This window comes from Pleurodeles waltl, chromosome 5 (genome assembly GCF_031143425.1).
Source record: "Pleurodeles waltl isolate 20211129_DDA chromosome 5, aPleWal1.hap1.20221129, whole genome shotgun sequence".
Classification (NCBI taxonomy): Eukaryota; Metazoa; Chordata; class Amphibia; order Caudata; family Salamandridae; genus Pleurodeles; species Pleurodeles waltl.
Window position 1 is genome coordinate 907236074 of NC_090444.1, and position 21158 is coordinate 907257231.

The 21158-nt window shown below is 44.3% G+C and overlaps 1 protein-coding gene across 1 annotated transcript in view; it reads right to left on the bottom strand.

Moving 5' to 3' along the window:
• The window catches only part of CAPN9 (calpain 9), a 215626-nt gene that overhangs the window by 168077 nt on the left and 26391 nt on the right, over nucleotides 1-21158 (bottom strand). The window contains exon 2 of the mRNA XM_069235035.1: nucleotides 14531-14600. Coding sequence (XP_069091136.1) covers nucleotides 14531-14600 — 70 coding nt within the window. The remainder of the gene's footprint in view (nucleotides 1-14530; nucleotides 14601-21158) is intronic.

Genomic DNA, 21158 nt, shown 5'->3' on the forward strand with positions numbered 1-21158 from the left:
GAATACTTTCCTTTTGTTTTGTTTTTTAAAATGTGTTTTTCATTGACATTAACAAAGTAGCATAGGCACAAGGTAGACAATAGTGTTGTAACATCCATTTAAGATCCACACACCCGTGTGCCTAACAACCCATAACTGCTCCACCCACAAGCCAACAGGCATCCATATATGTTCATTAAGAAGTGAGATTATCATAAGAAAAACAGTTGTCACTACATAGAATGGTGTGTTTACTACCACAAAAAAAGTGCCCACTCTCTATGGCCCACCACTTTCCAGTATACCTAGTAAGTAATATTCCCTGCATTTATCCCAAACTTTGCAACCTTTCGAGAATAGCATCTTCTGGCGTAGGTGACATTTTCTGCCCTAAATACATGTCCATGCCTCTTTTCCATTCCTGCATTGTGGCGTAGTCCCCAGATCCCGGTGTCAGTGATATCTCACTTAGCCACCACCAGGCCAAGGACGCAAAAGAGGAGTTGGATGGGGGGCAGATCTCCCAATCAAAGTCTTCTATATCTCCCATGTATCTCACCCATTTCTCTTACAGACTGGCCAGGCTGTCTGGCATGTTATTATTAAGGGTCCTATACATGAGAGATGTCACTCTTCTCCCTACTTCCTTCATCAATAACCTTCCCTCTAGCAGAGCATAATCAGTGATACCCTCTCCTGGGAGACCTTCGGCCTTCCAGGCATGTTTCACTTGCACATATTTCAGAAATGTATTCTCTAGCATTCCAAACTCCCTCTGGAATGCCGAAAATGGCATTAGGTCCCCATTTTACTAAAAAGTCACCCACTCTAGATATTCCTATCAAGTCCCAAGCCCGAAATCCCTGCAGTTTCTGCATTTCTGGGAGCCACTGTCCTAGCTACAGCTGCATTTTTCTGGTGGGCCTGCCATTCCAGCCCATGGATCTCGTGATGCTTCCCCAGGCCATGTTCATTACCTGAGTAGAGGGCAGGAGGAGGTGGGTCCCTTGGCCGCCATAAAGATGGTGCAAACAGGAGTTAAAGTCCCACTGTGACCATTTTAGTTGAAATGTGGAGTAGTCCAGTGGGGAAAAGAGGCAGTCATTAATATTTATGAGGTGAGGCGCCCAACAGTAGGCCAGTATGTCTGGCAGGGCAATTCTGGCATTAAACAGATTGCGCTGAAGAGATTTTAGGGCTATTCTCAGGTGCTTGCCATCCCACAAGAACATTTGCATGCTCCTTTCTATTGTGATGAAGGTCTCCAGGGGGGATAGTAGAAGTTCTGCAGGACATGGAGTATCTTGGGTAGTAACACCATCTTATACAAGGCTGCTCTCCCCAATAGTGTGAATGGGAGTTTTCTCCATCTCTCTTTGTCCACTCGGCAGGCATAGATTACCCTTCCAAGATTGTGTTTGTAAAATATTTCTTTCTGCATGGTCATGAATATTCCCAGATATTTAAACCCCAGGGTACAGTGTGACAAGCAATGGGCAAGGGTGGTATCTCATTCTCGCTCAGCGAAAGGTACAGTACTGATTTATTCCACTTAATGCAAAAACCAGAGTATTCCCCATAGTCCTCAAACAGTTGAAAAACTAAGGGGAGGGATTGTCCGCATAAAGTGAGATCTTCTCTTCAGATGATGTGTTCCCCATGATTTGAAATTCCCTGACCACAGGATGGTCCCTAAACTTGCAGGCCAATGTTTCAATTGTGAGGGCAAATAGGAGGGAGGATAGAGGCCACCCCTGTCTTGTACCACTACTAATCGGGAAGTCTGAGGACATTAGTCGTTCACTCTAACAGATGCTACTGGGGCCTGGTATAGAAATGTAACCCATGTCGTAAAACGGGGACAAATCCAAATTTCACCAGTGTGCATTCAAGGAAGGGTCAATGCACAGAATCAAAGGCTTTTTCAGCACCTAATGCCAGCAACACGTGCAACTTTGTGCGGTTTTTAATTTCATTTAACCAATTATGTGTTTGCCGAAGGTTATATCCTGCGGATTTTCCAGCCATAAAGCCCAACTGGTCACAATGTATCATTGGTGTGATGACTTGGAGAAGCCTGGTGACTAAGATGGTGGCTGATATTTTCACTTCAACATTAAGGAGAGAAATTGGGCAATATGATCCGCAGTGGTCTCTTGGTTTCCTATTCTTGTGTATCAACACTGTGGTTGCCCGTCCAAGGTACAAAGGGAGTGCCTCCTCTTTATTCGCCTCCAGGAACATGTTTAGAAGATACTGCCCCAGCAAATCGGTGTAGCGTTTGTAAAACTACACCGGGGAGATTCCATTGGGCCCTCAGGGTTTTGCTGGAGTTAAGCTGCATGGACCTCCTCTTATGTCAACACTGTCACAAGTGTTTCCTGTGCTTTGTTATCTAAGATAGGGGTTTTAATCAAGTCTATGTGAGAGGCTATCTGGGGAGAGATCTTCATAATAGCTAGCAAAGCTTCCAGCTATGGCATCGTCTGAGCCTGCAATTACTCCCCCAGGTTTGGTTATCTCATGGACCACCTGGCTTCTACGTCTCCCCAACCAGGTCAGATGTTTTTCTGCCTTGCCACCAGCATTACATACCCTATGCAGTGTCACCAACATTTGGCTTTTGTCACTTTCCTGAGCTAGGGCTCGAAAATCTTGCCTCAAGAGTGCAAGTGGCCTAAGGCCATGGGGGTCTGGCTCTTGGCCCAGGGCTGTCTTTGTTTCCAACATCTTTTTCTCCAGGGATTCCAGAGAGCAGAATGCGCTCCTTTCCTTCTGAGTGACCAGGTTTTGAGCTTTGTTCATAAGCACCATTTTGTATGCTTCCCATCGTGTTAGGTTGGACTGGACTGAGTTCTAATTTTCTTTAAAGTAGAACTCCATGTCTACCCTAAGCCCGACCATCACCTCCCGATCTCGTAAATCCTAGGCATCTAATTTCCAGTCCAGTCCGGACCACCCTTAACCCATCTACCTAATTTCACCAGTGAGGATCAATGGTCTGATAGTCCATGGGCAAGGTATTCAGCTTGTAGTACTGATTGAACTTCACCCACCAGAGTAAAAATGTAATCTAAGCGTGAGAAGACCTTATGGGCTCCAGAAAAGTAGGAGTAGCTTTGTTCATGGAGATGGGCCTGTCTCCACAGATTTGAAAGGCCCAAGGCATCAGTAAAAAGAGCAAGTTGGGTCAGGTGAATCAAAGTAGTCGGGGGGGGGGTTCAATCTCTTTTGGCTCGCTACCATAACATCATTAAAAGCTGAACGTACCAAATGGAGTTAGGAGTCCGCTCCTTACAGAATACTAGCAATTTTTTCTAAGGTAGGGGCCTGTGGTCGAGGGGGTGGGTAAATGCTGACCGGTCTAACACCTATCCGGTCCCAGAGCCAACTCACTTCAACACATCTTCCCAGTAGGTCTACCCACTGCTTCAAGATAGCAAAGGAGAGATTCTTCCTGCTAAGGATAGCTACTCTCCTACATCCCAATGTATAACCCGAGTGTGCAAGTGTTGTGTACACCCGGTCACTCTAAGGTGAGTTTCCTGCCAGGGCACTACTGATGGTTGAAGTCTTGTTATATATTAGGTTACTAATCTCCTCTTGACCCTGTCATCAAGGCCATTTACGTTCCACGACAGGACGGAAATCGTCCTACCAACTGGCTGTGGGGTTTGCAGGTTGTAAAAAAAAGCCAAATTCCAGTTCCGGTAGGGCTGAGAGTTGGGCATTCGTTCATTTGGTGGCTAAACATTAATGTAATGTATCCACTCACTGCCTGCATGGGTGTGTACACCCTTTTCAGTGAGCTCCCTCCCTCCGTTGAATCAGGACTCTTAATCTCTATACGTACTAGTCGGCAAACCCGTGTCAGCACCCCCAAACTCTGCAATCCAAAACTTCAAAACAAAGTCCCGAGCCACCCCCTGTCCTCACCCCACAAAGACCTCACCCCGAGAGAAACCTCTTGAAACTAACATGAACTACTTGATAGGGGAGACTGAGAGGTTTGCTGCCCACCACCCCTTTGGTCAGTTTTTTTAATTCTCCTTCATGTTGACTTTCTATTTAGCTTTGGAGCTTTCTGGACATTTTATTCTGGATTGTGATATCGTTACCAGGCATGTTTGACTGTGTTTGATTCTCGCAGTATCTTAGTTCTTTTAACCCGAATGAGCAAGACACGTTTAGAATCACACTATAAATGGTAAATTATTTTTCCTCTGCTACGGTTACCTGCTTATCACCGTTCCTGCATCCGATCTTCTATTTATGCATTCTTCTGCGTGCGTCCTGTGTGGTAAATGGTTTCGCATTCTCTCACAATTGACTGAGAAGCGTCTTACGTGGTCACGCTTTTTTTTCATTTGATGCAAGATGTCCTACGTGTTCCAGTTTCAACGTGCTCAAGTTTCACTCACTGTTATTTCACAGCTCTGCTTTTGGATTAGTATTTTTCATCTTAGAGTCAATGACCATCACATTGGAGATTTTTATGTGAGAATTCTTGTATATTTGTACAGTGAGTTTCTCTTTGGCTTTATAGGAAATATTATTTTGTATTATTTTATATTTCTTTTACATAACCAATATGTGTGCACAAAGTTTTTCTCTGCTTCCTCCTCTTGCATTTTGGCCGGCACGTTTTGTTGCGTAGACCCTGAAGGATTAAAAGCTTACAACCAAATGATTAAGGATACAAGGGGAGAAGGAGATAAAAATGTATTTGATTGTGTTATCAGTGATTTTGGCAAGTATTTTTCTCCAACGGTGTGCATAGGTATAATAAGATATAAGTTTTTCCATAGAAAACAAGAAACTGATGAAAATATCGATGGTTACATTGCTGCATTAAGAACATTATCTTTAGATTGCAAATTTGGGGCTTTGCAAGAGGACTTCATTAGAGATCAGGCAGTCATGCATGTAAATGATTCATCCATACATGAAAGACTGAGGGTAAACGGAGATTCTAACTTACAACAGATTTTAGATATCACCAAAAAAGCTGAAATGTCCAGCAGAAGTGCTAAAGATATACAAAAAGAGTCCAAACAAGATGAGTGCATAAGTAAGATACATAATATTAGTCAAGGAAAAAGAGGAGAAAAAAAAAGAAAGTTAATAAAGATAAATTTAAGGAAATTCCTAGAGATTATCCTAGGTGTTTTGGATGTGAAAACAGGTCACATTTGCTAACAGTGAATTTTGACCTGCGTTAAAGCAAAAATACTCTTTATGTGGCTTGATAGGGCATTTTTCAAAAGTGTGATGAAGAAAAATCAAAATGTTAAATTCCTGCAGGAAGGTCTCTACAAGGATAATATGCAGTCATTTGACATGAGAGAAGATGACAAATTTGTACCAAATATTAAGGGTGGTGACAACAAAATTTTAAATGTGAATAGTGACAAAATCAAGAAGAAACCTGTTTGTGTCATGACTGTCGCTGGAGCTGAAATTTAAATGTATGCTGATTCTGGTTCTTCTTATTCTATTTAATTAACAGACTAGGTATGACAAATGTGCAGAATAATTTGGTCATAAATTAGTCAGTCCTGATAGTTCTCCAGAAGGTTATGGATGTATTGTACTACAATCAATGAAATGACGGGATGTACTCCATTTGAGATTATGATGGGTAGGGTTGCAAGAACGAAATCCAGTCCCTTGTGGTTAATTGAGAATCCCATGGTTACCATGGATTTAGAAGTTGTGGGGCGGAAATTGGGAGACACCCATAAGTATTATAAATCTAAATTTGATCAGAAGCGAGGTAGTAAATATAGTATCAACATCAGTATAGGAATGTTGGTCAAGGTAAAGGAGCCATGGAAAGTCAAGAAAGGAGAAAGTCAATGCTCTTGGAAAATGCTGTGAGACTGAATGATGGTAAGGTTTGGAACTTAAAACGCATAGCCATTTTAAAGGGAAACAGATGGGTTTATTTCAATGATCATAATAGTTCAAGCAACCCAATGTACAAGCCAAATTTTTTGAGTGATAACAATAGCAAAGAACCAGATAGGTGATGAAAGTGAACTGGAGTTAGAAGTGGAACCCATTAGGCAATATTCCGAGTTTCAGAATAAAGAAAATGATGAAAATGAAGCTGTTCAAAGTACAAACAAAGATAGTGACGTTTATGAATCGGAAATCTCTGGTGCTATTCCAGATGATTTCGAAATAACTGGGGATAATCCAGTTACTGAGGGAAAGAGAGTTAGAAGGAAACCAACATGGTTATATGATTATGTAGTTTAAGCACTTCTGCAATGTATTTTCTACTTATGTTGTGTGTTATTGTATTCTTTTTATTTTTAATTGTTTTTTTTAGTTAAAAATTTTATAAAAGGGGAGGATGTGTTATGTATTTTTATTAGGTTCACAGCGCGCATGCTTTATTTACAGGGCGTGTGCTGTGTTTGTTATGATCTGTTCAGAATGTAGAGGGGTTTGAACTGGAGCAGTTACGCCCAGCTTGGATGGCACTAGGACGTGTAATTAGAGTGGTGCTTTGACGAATATAGATAATTATATTTATACTATGGGGGTCATTCCAACTTCGGCGGGCGGCGGAGGCCGCCCGCCAAAGTTCCCCCGCCGAATGACCGCCCTGCGGTCAAAAGACCGCGGCGGCTATTCTGGTTTTCCCGCTGGGCCGGCGGGCGACCGCCAAAAGGCCGCCCGCCGGCCCAGCGGGAAACCCCTGCAACAATGAAGCCGGCTCCGAATGGAGCCGGCGGAGTTGTAGGGGTGCGACGGGTGCAGTGGCACCCGTCGCGATTTTCACTGTCTGCATAGCAGACAGTGAAAATCTTTGTGGGGCCCTGTTAGGGGGCCCCTGCACTGCCCATGCCAGTGGCATGGGCAGTGCAGGGGCCCCCAGGGGCCCCATGACACCCGTTCCCGCCATCCTGTTCCTGGCCGTAAAAACCACCAGGGACAGGGTGGCGGGAAGGGGGTCGGAATCCCCATGGCGGCGCTGCAAGCAGCGCCGGCATGGAGAATTCCCTGGGCCATGGGAAAACCGGCGGGAAACCGCCGGTTCCCCTTTTCTGACTGCAGCTTTACCGCCACGGTCAGAATGGCCCAGGAAGCACCGCCAGCCTGTTGGCGGTGCTTCTGTGGTCGTTGACCCTGGCGGTCGATGACCGCCAGGGTCAGAATGACCCCCTATATGCCTTGTGGACTCCTACTTTACAGTAAGGCAGTGCATGGTGGAAATACCTTTGACCATAGTATTATAAAAACAGATTTGTGGCATGTATGTTTGTGCATACTTGTGTTGTAATTTGTTACAGAGGTTAAGAGGTGTGTTGTTTTTGTGTGAAGCTGTGCTTTTATGCTAAAGTAGTAGTTGTGACATCAGTGAAACCCAAGAGTCGGGATGCCAGAGGCACTGGTGGAAGGGGCTCGTGCTGCGCTGTGCCAGGGGAAGCTTATCGGAGATTACGTAAGAACTGGACAGCGCTCTTGTGTCCCCGCTGATAGCACCCATGCTGGCACTAGACTCATGGCGAGCGGGCGGAAATGAGCTTGCAACTACTCAGCAGCAGCCCAGAGGCCTTGTGCCCGCCCATGCTGTACTGTTGCGACAGTCTTACTCGGCTGGAGACCCTGCGTTGAGCCCCATCTAAACTCCCAACCCTCTCCCACATACCTGGACTATGCTCACACCATCAGGGCTGGAGGTGAGTGGCTTTGCAGCATGGTGTGCCAGGGGAGGCCCTCAGTACACTTCTGCCTGGTGCTAGGGGAGTTTCCTGCGAGAAACACTCAGTAGGGCTGGAGCTGGCACCTGAGGACATCTGCACTCGTGTCCCCACTGATTCTACCCTCACTGGCGCCAGACTCGAGGCATGTGGGGGCAGGGACAGACACAGAGCTGTTTGGCGGCAGCCTGGGGCCTGCCCTGGCTGACCTACTGAACCAGAGATACGTGGCTGGTGACCCTGATTCCCCGGAGGTGAGCCCCATTTACACTCCCAGACCTCTCCTGCCAATTCGAACTCCGCCAGGCCCCCTCCAGGGCTGGAAGTGTGCGACATCGTGGCCTGCCTTGTCAAGGGCTGGGGCTCCCTTGGGCTGCTGAGGAAGGCCCACAGTGCATCGCTACTTAGCATTGGGGGAGTGCACCTGGTGTGGACATCTGGTGGGGCTAAGTCGGCCACCTAGGGACATCCCTGAACCCTCACCCTTGAGCCCCCAGCATCAGCAACTGAATCGGAGTGCGCGGGGAGCCCCAGCTGGGTGTGTCTGTGGGCTTTGTTCCTCTCCTCCCTCAAGTTGGTGCTTACATCCAGGATACGAGGAGAGCAATACAATATTGTGGGCACCCTGAGAGACTGGCCCAAGACAGCACTGGTCACCTGTGGGGGCCAAGGACCCCTTCACTGTCAAAAGTCTGAGACCTCCCCCACCCTACCCCATCCTCTCTCAGATACAACTTTTCGCAACACATAGCATCCTCCCACCCTGGTGGTGTTTCTGGCAGCGTTTCTTCACTCCCCCTCGGTCCTCCACCAGGGATCACGAGACCACTTGACCCTAACTGATGGCCCTCCAGTACCTTGCCCAATGCCTGCTCTCAGGTCCTGATGTAAGACAGATAAGGGGTAAACTGCCCTCTGCCAAATCCGTGCCACCTTTGGCATCTGTGGGTCCGCACTCCATCACTCCAGACATTCTACTATTAGGTGCTACTCCACTGCTGTCCATGTTGGTCAAGCTGGACAAGATACTGGCTGCAATGTCTTGTGCATCTTACAGACCCATCTCCCTGTTGAATGCCGATTACAAACTTTATACAGGGATTTTAGCCAGGAGATTAGGGAGTGCCATAGGCAATCTGATTCATACGGATCAAAAGGGTTTTATGAAAGGGAGGTATCTCCAGGATGTAACACATGAGTTATTCGCTGCAATAGACCTGGCGGAACAAGAAAAGGCTCCTTTGGCGATCCTGACTTTTGATGCAGCAAAGGCCTTCGATCGGGTTAATTGGTCTTTTTTGAGGTTAGTGCTGGAAAAAGGAGGCTTGGGATTTCCTTTTGTTAGGACAGTCAGGGAATTGTATAGACGCCCCTCAGCGAGAATTCTGGTCAACGGCCAGTTATCACAAGAATTTAGGATTTGGCGAGTACGCGACAGGGATGTCCATTGTCTCCCTTGCTTTTTAACTTATATATTGAGCCTCTGGCAATTTCTCTTCGGTTAAGTAAGGAAATTATTCCATTTCAAAGTGGGGACTGGGAAAAAAAAGTAGCATTATATGCGGATGATCTTATGCTATACACCAAGGATGTTAGTTCTACCCTACTTGCGTTCAATACTTTGATGGAGCAATTTGGTAAATTTTCTGGTTACAGCGTAAACACAGAAAAGACAGAAATAATGTGTTGGAATTTGACTTATGCTTCTCCTTTAGTCAAACAAGAGATCAGATATTTGGGTATTCGATTAACAAATGATCTAAATGAGGTACCTAAACTAAATTTTAACATAACATACAGAGAAACCAAAAAATTGCTAAAGACGTGGGCCGCTCTCCCTCTTTCCATAATTGGAAGATCCAACATTTTGAAGATGTGCATTCTCCCAAAATGTACCTTTTTATTCAACACTATTCCATTAGAGTTTAAGAACTGCTGGTTTAAAAAACTACAGGGGGATTTATCCTTGTTTGTATGGGCCTCTAAAGGAGTAAGGATCTCGTGGAAAAAGATGAGTAGAAAAAAAGAGTGGGGGGGCATTGCGTCTCCAGATTTCTTCAAGTATTATCTGGCATTTCAATTAAAAAACATTAGAAACCTATTGAATAAGAAGTCAGAATATGATCCGGCGTGGAAAGCCTTAACGGCACACCTCGAGGAAAGAGCAGATCATTTTCTATATAAATTCGGCCATCCTAAGTACTTCAAGAAGGTACGCTTGAAGACACTCAGACATGCATGCAACATTTGGATGTACTTTCGGAAGGTGCTAGAGATACCCTATTTTTGCAGCTCTGCCCCCATTTGGGATTCACCTGGTACTCCTGAATGCCTTACTGATAAATTATCAATTCCTTTGAGAGTGAGTGGGATTGTAAGATGGGGCCAGATAATGGAAGGACCAGAACTGTTAAGCTGGTCGACACTTTATGAAGGGACTGGAGGGACAGTCTCCAAATTCAAGTATCTTCAGATAGCTAGTTGGGTTAAATCGCAACAAACAGGAGAAATAGGAAGGAATATATGGGAAGGGAAATTAAATCAGAAAATCATTAATAAAGAAGTTGCTCTGTGGTACCATGCTCTGTTGGAAGCAACAAGGGATGGGATATCCCTTCCCTTGTTGAAGTGGGGGGGGATTTTTCCAACTCTAGATGTGAAATCTTTATGGTATAGGTCCTGCTCAGAATTGTGGTTCACGACCAGCCCGGCAGAGTTGAAGAAAAACCATTTGTTCACACTTCATAGGGTTTACTGGACACCGGCCAGATTAACAGCTATCGGGAAAACTCAGAAAAACTGTCCGAGGTGTGGTGACGATAAGGCAAACGATATACACATGTTTTGGCAATGTTCAAAGTTGTGGGAATATTGGGAGGAGATAGGAAACACTCTAAAGATAATATTTAATGTGAAAGTAAAATTGGATCTTTCTATGGTGGTGTTTGGGGTCAGTGAACAGGGTATGAATTATCAAAAATTGTCAGCACATCAGGAACACTTGTTGTTTGTATTAATACTTTTGGCTAGACGAGAAATTTGTCGTAAATGGGTTGACCCCTTTCCCCCCCGTTCTAAGGATTGGCAAATATCTGTAAATCGAATGTGTATAATGGAACAACGAGGTCCCCTTTCTAGAAGGGATAACTTCTGGATGAATTGGGAAAATGTCTACCAATAGAATATTATTTCCTTTTTTTTTTTTTTTGTATATTACTGTTTTGCTGTCTGGTCCCCTCCTCGTGCAACTTAGTCCAATGATTAGTACTCCCCTTACCCAATACTGGGCGATGCTTTGGTTAAGACTAGGTTTCATAGAAAATAGTATATCCTGGTTGATGGCATACGATTGGGAGAATAATAATACGTAGACCAAACGGGACGACCCAAGTGTTACGTTTCCCCCGTCCGGAACTATTCTTCTTCTACCAAAGCATGGGTGATAATTATGAGGACAAAAAAAAAAAAGATACTGGCTGCCATCAACCATTCTAGGGTCCCCATAGAGACCAAACTTGGGTCCTTAGCTACTGAACTGAGCTTCCTGGATGATGACAACCACAAGCTCATGCCAGGGTTTCAGCTGGGGAGAGGACACTGTCTACCCTGCAACCAATGGTGACTGACAACCAGACATCGATCCAGAATTTGCAGAAACGTGTCTGATACACTGAGGACAGGCCAGAGGATACAGCGGGCCGTTAGCGGAGGAGTAACTTCGAATTGTGGGGTGCCATGGGACAGGATCCCCTCTCATACTTGGAAACCTGATTCAAGACATTTACCTCTCTGTCGGTTCTTACCCTCTTCTTCTCCTGTATTAGAGCTCATTGGGTGCCTGCTTGCCACCCCTCTGTGCCATATGCTAGCTAAGCTCCTCCACATTCAAGACCAAGACCCTCTCTTGCGTGTAGCCAGAAAGGCCACTCTGAAACAAAATCGTCATGTTGTTTCTGGACTACACATGCGCAGTTCAGTGCCAACACTCCTCCTTTTTAGAAGTCAGGCATCATCTCCATTAGTTGGGGGTTCAATACTCATTGTTATTCCCAGCTCACCTTAAAATCATAGTGAATGGGACACTTGGGGATGGGCGGACTGGCATGATGGTAAGTTTGCACTGACGCGAATCGGGCCCGCTCTGGGTCCACTTAAACCACCCCGGTGACAGAAGGCAGGTTATGAGCGGACGGTGCCCCCGCTTTCACCTGATAAAAACCCCTGACCTTGAGCAGATTATTGCAGACCTCAGATGAGCCCAGCAGGCTGCTGCCACCTTGGGAATGACTGCTGGTGCCACAGACAATTAGAAAGGCCCACATATTTTCATATCAGATGACAATACCCTCCCATCTGACGACTCTCACCAGGGCTCCCAGACCACCCCACTGGTGACTCCTCAAATGGCAAACAACTTCATCTAATTGGCTTCCGCCCTCCTCTCATGAACACTGCATGAACTTGACAAGCGCTGTCCACCCTAATACTGCTATTGTGTTTGTTATTCTCCATTTAAACTTACTTAGCAGGGTGCACCCATTGTCACATGCATAAACACCTGTATAAGCGGTGGTGTCCTATGCCCCACCCATGCCGACCACCTCTTTACTGTATTGTATTGCTGTAACATATTCACTTAGACACATTCCTCCTTCCTTTATTTACTCACACTATCCATTGTTTGGGTTCCAGGGCCATCGGACATCCATGCTGGGTCCAGCATGACTCAGCCCTCGTCACACAGGGCCAATTGTAAACCATATTGCACTCCTACGCCAAGCTTTCCAGCCCCCCCCCCACCCCCCCATGTTACATTAGAGCTAATTTTTGACTCTGCTCAGTTTGGGCGTACTACCACTTATGGTAGGCTTCATACATTGTTTTCCCCATTTTTTCTCCAGTTTATTCAGTCCTGCATCCCCCTTAATCATAACTGACTATGGCTGGCAGACCTTGCATGCCTTACAAGACTCAGGATGGGTGGCTCTGAGGGATGGGCGTTTATATCTGGTAGTTTCCCACCTTGCGCGCTGTACGCTGCTCCCCTCAGAAGTTATGCTCCCGCATTATAATCTGACTCCTCACTCTGACTGTGTGTGGAATGTACACAGCTAGGAAAAGATATGCAGTGTACTCCTACAACAAATGACAAAGGGCACATATTGTCCTCTTACTAGAATCACATATGACAAGGGAGGAACTGGGGCATCTTTGTAAGCATTGGAAGGGCAATGTGCACGCTCCTACCTACTCTGCATATCCACAGGGCACTATGATCTGGGTTAGGCCTGGAGTCCCCTTTCAAGACATAGGCACCGTTATAGGCAAAGACAGCAGGTATGTGCTTCTCCAGGGCTGCCTAGATTGTCGGCTCATACTCATAGGGAGCATTTATGCCCTTAATGTGGATCAGGCTGTATTTTGGGATACCCTCTCTGCTGAATTAGTCCATAGGACGCTGATGCTCTGGATATTAGGGGGCGACTATAACTGCATACTGGAGCCAGATCTGGACAGGTCCCATCCTCCTTTGCTAGGTTTTCCCCCTTTTGTGTAGGCCGTCAGCCTTCGTAGCTTATGCCTGGAGATCTCTCCATCCTACAACCAAACTTTACTCCTTTCACTCAGTAACCCACAACTTCTATGTGCGCCTGGACCACTTCCTGTGTCCTACTTTCTTGGTACCCCTTGTTTCTCACTCAGACTATCTGGGATGCATTGTATCAGACCACAATGCCCATGTGGTAGAGCTCCAGGGTTGCCCCCTGAAATGCTGACCTGGTGACTCCCACAAGACTGCTTGGAGGACCCTGTCTTCCGAGAGGCACAGGATACTCATATCCAGCAACACTTTGCCAAAAATCATAAAACGGCCTCCACCAGGGCCAATAATTGGATGCCTTCAAGGTAGGAATGAGGGGTGCCTGTATGCAAGAGATTGTAGGTGTCCATAGTACTTTAGATAAAGAAATAATGGATGCTGAGAGGCTCCTCTTTACACTGGGTAAAATTGCAGACCTCGATCCCACAGCCACCACAGTCTTCGTGGAAGTGAAAACTAACTACAGGCCCTCCTTGGGCATCTGAGGTGATTTCATTTTATGGCCCATGCAGCCAAGGTACATAGAGAGGGGGACAAATCGGGCTGCCTCCTTGCGTGGCTGATTAGGCAGGAGACTTCTGGAGTTTCATTATGGAAACAGTCACAGGCACCACAGTGCACATACAGAGTTAAATACTGCAGGTGTGCCTTGCCTACTGTTCTGCCATCTACCATGCACCATTGAACATCTCGATGGAAGCATTACATGCGTTTTTAGCAGATATATCCCTTCCGCACATTGATGATGACTCTAGAATTTCCCTAGGTGCTAAAATTACAATGCCTGAGGTGGTGCAGGTGATCGGAAAACTGGTTCTCAACAAAACTCCCGTCCAGGACGAGTTACCGCTAGAGTAGTATGTGACCTTTTTCATGCTCATAGCTCCCCGTCTCACTGAATTGTTTGAAGCTGACCTCCACACTAGCAAGCTCTCGCAGTCACTTCAGGAGTCCCTCCTTGTTTCCATCCCCAAACCGGAAAGGGACCCAGCTCACTTAGGGTCCTACCGACCCATTGCCATCAATGGTGCAGATTCTCACCCCCTGTTAATGACAGTGGTGTACCACACAATACTCACCAGCCTACAACACCTAATCCTTCATGATCTCAGTTGACATTTGTAATTTACGTACGTATCGCTCTAAGATTTCATTGTATCAATGTTTGTAAACCCTGTCTCAAATTTTGTGTTTAATGTAAAACCCAATAAAAACATTTCATTAAAAAACTCACCAAGATCTCCCTGGCAGATATCGGTTCTTGAGGCTCCTCCAAGAATGAACTCAGGGTTGCTAACAATTTCCTATTGAAACAAAAAAATATAAACGAGATGTGAATATCAGTGACAATAAAATCACACCTTTCCTCCAGAGTGAACTTGGAGTTGTTTTGCTAGACATACGAAAATCACCTTGGACTCTGTATTTGTTCTTATTTGTAGCTGTGGGATTTAATGTTAGCACTTAGGATATAATATCAATTTTCAGCATTTTTAGGTTTCACCTAGCAGAGGTTGCAAAAGACCTACTGTGAACTTACAGCCCATCCATTGCTTACCGTTGGTTGTCTGTCAAAACACAGCAGAAGGGAAATTTTTGCTGGAGTAAGGCTGAACAGCAGATTTTAAGGGTTGTTCTGGTGTAATCTCCTACATTCCACATATTACACAACACCACAAGCTTTGGCACACAAAGGTTTTTAGGGTGCTGGGAGATGGGCCATCTACTGGCATCTGAGGCAGATGAAGTATTTAGCATGACACCACTTCAGGAGGCCCACAAATTGGCTAATGCGGAGAACAAAGGGCTGAACCCTGTGGAAAGTAAACTGGGTCTTTCCAAGTGTTTTCCTTTTACATTCTGAAACTTTCTTATTCTGTTCAGATTTTCCTGAGTGAAAAGTATTTAAAAAATAAACCATGCTATAAGAAAGTGGGTGTACTAAATTATAGGGTTGGGGTCTTATTGTGCAGTGTACTCACATTTGTCTTTTTGGGTCCTGTCAAAGTTATTTACTTAACCTTCAGCTCAACCCTTTGATAGCTATGGCACAGAGCAGCAAGACTTAGCAAAGGAACAATGTGAAATTCATTTAACAGCACCAAACAACGAAATAAGAAAGTCACCAACCAAGACAGAGACATGATAACAATTTATAAAAATAGAGCATATTTGTATGAATTTTGAGAGTTCCAGAAATGTGAATTCTTAAAGCATTCAATAAGTTTGACATCAAACGAAAACAAGTACATGCAAGTCAAAACTTTGCAAACTTTTGAAAAGTTTGTATCACAGAGTTCAGTGACTCCGACCCGGGTTGGGCGACAAAATCAGACAGGCGAGAGGTCTAGGAGTCTCAACAGGAATCTTTGGACCATTACCTGGTCCCCAGAGTATTTTAAAGTAAGTTCCAAACTTTACAGGTCAACCACCATTGACTTCTATAGAATGGGCCTGATTCTGAGGGATGCAGGCTTAAGGATGCTCAATGAATGCTCCAGATGCTCTGCGGTCCACACAGGTGAAGTACAGTTGAGTCCTCACTCCACAGGTGAATGGGGGTGACTCTGGCCACAAACCTTGGGGTCCCACAAAGACCTCTAAACAGGGGTCAAAGGGCTGCTAATGCAGACCTTTTGTTCTGCGACACAGCAGTAACTGTGCAAACCTTTTGCGGGGACTAATGTCCCTTGGGGTGGACCAATCTGGTCACAACAAACACCCACTGATCCAGCAGACTCGGGTGCAGCTTTTGGCTATTCCCAAATTGTCAGTCAAAGTGCCAGGCCTCGGTTGCAGCAAAACAGCTGCAATGGCTGCAAGGAATGCAGTTTGGGCTTTTCCAGATTGTATGCCTGCAGTGCCATTCTAAGAGGCAGGTCAACTGACTCTTGGAGTCTCTGCTTTCAATTGGGGCTGAGAATCAACATTTCACCAAGCCAGGCATGCACAACAGTGTCCAAACTCTGCTAGCCCAAAGTGCATCAGGTGCAGTTGCTTTGATGTCACAGCCTTTCTTTGTGCGCTTCCAACAGGTGCAAAGTGGTCCTCTTCTCGTCCTTGGTCCATAACAGTGAGTACTGAAGTCTTGGGTACCAGGGGTGCCCATTATATCCCAATAAAGTGCCCGAGGGGACAATGCGGTCACTAGCCAATGGGCTAGTAGGTCCCCTCCTATCTGGTGATACAGTTCCGGTGATGTGTGGCATCTGGCTATCCCAGAATGCATCTTGCATATCAAGGCCGACATGGCTGAAGTCTTCCTCGAATATGAAGACCTGGGTGGCCTATTCCCTAGGGGTTGGCTACCATGGTCTGCATGCTCACAGAAAACTCTGGTTTTGAAACCGATTTTCCTTAACTTGGCAATGGCTCTACCCTGCCTAGGAGAAACAAAAGGCTTCATGCACAAGAGTGTTGTCACTACGTCCCTTCAAAGGCAGCATCAGCTTTGATGCCTGTCTTTTTGGGTTAACAGTCTTTGCAGCATGTTCTTTGGGAGGGGGTCACACCTACAGTGCTGCAACAACCTTTGTTCCAGGCCTGGGAGTTATTCATGTGTCTCCACAGGCAGGCAGAAACCTGTATCAGACCCGGTGCCTCTGTAAAGTCACTGGACTAGTTTGGTCAAAGAGTGGCAACTTTCACAAAAGTGGGCAGCAATAAACCAGACATAAATGTTGACTTCACAATTGAGTCACATTTGATGTCTCCTTTAAATTCATACCTTACGTGAAAGGTAGCCACCTTCAGGAATTAAACTCATTGGAGTGCCAATCACTAACCCTGTTATTATCTTATTGGCAAAGTTGATTGTGCAGTGCATGCACAGATTCTTAAGTCTGCACTGGCATTTGAATGTTTCGTTTTCACTTTGGCAGACACAAAGTGGCAGAATCGGTGCAACAGCGCTTGTGTGTACAGCCAATCTTACATACGTTGGGTACCTAGGTACTATATACTAGGGACTTATACGTATGTCAGCACATGCGAATTGGGGGCACCCAGTCAAACATACCATTGTGAAAAGGAAAGAATACTTTCACTGTGGGCTGGATAGTTGGCCTCAGTGCACTCTCAAAGTCGAAAAACCAGCAGCTAATGGTCTAAAATGGAGCAAAAAGTTGGGGGAAACCAAAAGCCTGTATTCTTACACATGCCCGCCATAAAGATTGAAAACCCTGAATTCAATGTGCAGTTTTGGGGTACCATAAGATATGTGTTTGGTTTTCATCCAGGATGTTATTTTTTTCTTTTTTTTTAAATAATACTTTATGGATAAACAGTTGCAAAGCTAAACACTTGCATTATAAACGTGAAATCTACTGGCTTTGTTTCTTCCCTTTGCTCTACTCTGAAGAGAGAATTTAATTTTGGACAGAAATTCAAATTTGGATTTACCATCTATCTTTTATTCTTTTGAAAATAAAAGTGTCAAGCGAACGCTTGGTGCTGTAATTTGCACCAAGGGTGGTGATTTACATTAATCCCCACTGGCCACAACCCCTCCTCAGCACTTTCATACTGCTGGGGCAATAGGCTCCAGGTCCCACCCACTCCCCAGGCCTGCCCATCCCGTGGTACTTTCCTCTCACATTATGAGATTTTATTCTAGGTTGGCGGGTGTGCACTTAGAACACCATATTACCTATACTAATCTACCAGTACTCCATTTTGGTTTCCTGAGTATTGTGCTACTCATTAAAAATCACTTGAACACCTTATCAAGGGTAGTAAGTGCTATAGAAACACAGTGACAATTGCAACCCTACAATCATTTGAGTAGACAATAGCACCACTATTCACAGTCATGCTTCTGGTGGTTTAGAATTTGAAAGGTTCAGAGGCTGTGTTCACTTTATTTGGTCATTGTTATTTGGGTTTTTGTAAAGTGAATTGAAATACAATTTGTTTTCAAGCACTGGGACAGAGGGAGGCGGGGAATTCAAGAGGACGCAACAGTGCTTCATTCGATAGATAATCATTGATATAATAACAGGCACATTTTCATAATTGACTGTCTCCTTAGTTGGAATGCCATAAGGGAAAGAAACATACAATTCGTTAACCATTCTTGGGTGTCTGACTTTAGCAAAGAGAAATGTTGAACATATTTTTGCCAGTTCAACATTAGAACATTCATGCCAGGTCACGTTTCAACACTGAGGTTAATTTTTCACTGGGTGTACTGAGAGCGCTTACCGTTGGGTGTGCCATTATCCTCTGCAGGAGTGACACAAAGTGTAATCAACAATACATATATTGTGTGCTTTAATGTTTCTAATGCCAAGTGGGGCATCAAAATCATGTTTTTCAAGGTGCTCTCAAAAATATAAAGGTAGTAATTTTATATGTGTGTTCTAATAATGACTTTAATCGGTTGAAATGTAGTATGTGTATGCATTCATATTCATGTATATGAATTACGGTGTTATGATTGAAAGATGTATCATCACAATTTATTCATACTTATATTACATCTATGAAGAAAAATGCACAAATAACTATGTATCGCAAGTGTGCATTGAAATGTCTAATAAGATAGCTCAACTGAAGACCCGAAATGTTGTTTTCTGTGTTTAACTTTCAACATAGAGTTTTGCTTGTGTTGCATTACTCTCTATTTTGAGGTGCTGCATGAGTCTACAGTTAATGAAAGTTAGGTTCTGTATTTGAGATAGTGGGGTATGGGAGGATATGTTGGCAAGGACAAAGAGCACTAACGAACTGAAGAAGAAAAGAATCCTCTTTGTGCAGCAGTATCTGGGAGACACGTAAGGTCGTCCTGAAGTTTGCTTCATGGGGTGAAAGTATGATGGGAGCTGCCAATTCCAACTGAGCACACAAAATAGAAAACTATTGGTGTTGATGATGTGGATTCTCAAAGGTTCTACCAGGTCTAAATTGGTATTCTTTTAGTTAGAGGAGAGCAGACCCCTTTACCCTTTGGCAAGAGCAAATTCCCTAGAGACCTAGGGAGGTACAGACTTCTCTATTTTTAATCCGGGGTGACAGGCTTTATGCTATGCACACCTCACTATCAGAACGTCTACTAAGGTTCTTTCATGCTGACTCTTTCTAATTATGTTTTGCTATTTCCTATATTTCTGAGAGATAATAAGGATCTCCCCTACAGCTTAGCTAGAATATTAAGGTTAGATTAGTTTTCAAATGATCAGGCAAGAGAACCGTGTCTTGTATACTGACAACCAAATTCTATTTCTCGTTTTCTGTGTTGCTGCAACTGACATAGTTGTACGCCTTATGCTTGTACGATTTAATCTGATTCAACACTTTACTTTACTTTTGGTGATTCTGTACTTACAAAGCATGTTTCTGAGACTCATTTATGTAAGTCTGGTCTTAAATTTGTTATAACCTTTTAACATTACTCCCCATCTCTGAGATTTAATGGCTCCTAAAAAGGTCATTCGAAAGAAGAGAAAACAGAAAATGAGCCCAGAGCGTTATCAGTACCAAAGGTAGTCAGAATTTCTTGTCTTGTAATTGTTTCATATGCCTGTATTTCATACAAATAGTCTTCCTGCTTGGGCATCGAACTAGAAGGTCCACATGGCAGGATGTTTGAGAACCCTGGTCAGGTATCAATGTAGCAGAGCCCTAATCCTCTAGACACTTATGGAGTGTTTAGTGGGACAACTCTAGGATATGATTTCTAGTTCCTGCTTGGGCCCCTACCTTTTTAGTCAGGGTCCTGCCCAGCTTTCTTTGAGCCTTTGTAGGATGTTGCTCTAAACTTTCTATCTGCATACTTGGCAGTTTTAGTTGAGTGAGTTATGGGTTCTTGTGCGCAAATAACCTTATATGAGGAGATGGTACTTTCCCTTTCACTCACGTTTGATCCTATGGTGTTGTTGTGGGTTCTGCCTTCACCAGGACATTGTTTTTACCTTTAGGCCCAAGAATCTCAATGCATTCTTTCTGAAGGAGGGGCAGGTGGTTCAGAATGACGTACTCTATATGTCCTATACCAAATCTCTGATTCTCTATTTGTGAATGTTTGGTTACTCAACAGAACAGCCACTCTTAGTAGAGGGATTCATTCAACCATTGCATGGTATGTGATCTGGCAAAGGTACAGTTTTGGTTGGCAATAGCGGGTATCTCTAGAGGGGGCCTTGTATCCTAATGGACTGACTTCATAGGTGCAGCAGTGTAAGACATTTGTCAGTCAGCCACTTGGTTTTGACCTGTTACTTTGTGACACTTTTTAAACTGGATGTGGGTTCTCTTTTTTGATTTTTGCTTATAAGTATTAAGTTCAGGATCAGAGACAATTGATAGTTTTTGTGGAATAAATTATGTGTATGCAGTATAACTTTTGGCTCTGTATAATGTATGGGTGAAAGTAGTCTTGCATACTTTTAACATCCTCGATTTATTCGTTCCTTCCTTACTTTGCTTCATAGGGAGCTAGAAGTTTATTTGTCAACACCTCAAAGTCCCAGAATCCATATCCTCAGTGGTAAGGACTTTGATAAGGAAGAGGAGCAAGGGGTAGCAATGACCTAGCCACTGCAGGTGACCTGCTACTCTTCCTCGTCACAGTTGTTATTACAGCTTTAAGTTTTGTGGGTTTATGCTTGGGTATATGTTCTGAGTCCTGACACTAACTAGATATCGCCCGTTGGGTGGAGCAGAAAGAAACACTTACATTTGAAATGAAGAAGGGCTGGGAAATTAGGTATTATTTTGAGTAACTAAGATGTAAGTTCCCAGGGGTCAATTTGTTTTAGGGGTAAGGCCTGTAATGAGAAAGAGTAGGAATCGGTGTAATGATTCAAGCCATTGGTGGATGTACTCCAGTAGCATGTTTAACAACAATTGCAAGTGAGGAATTT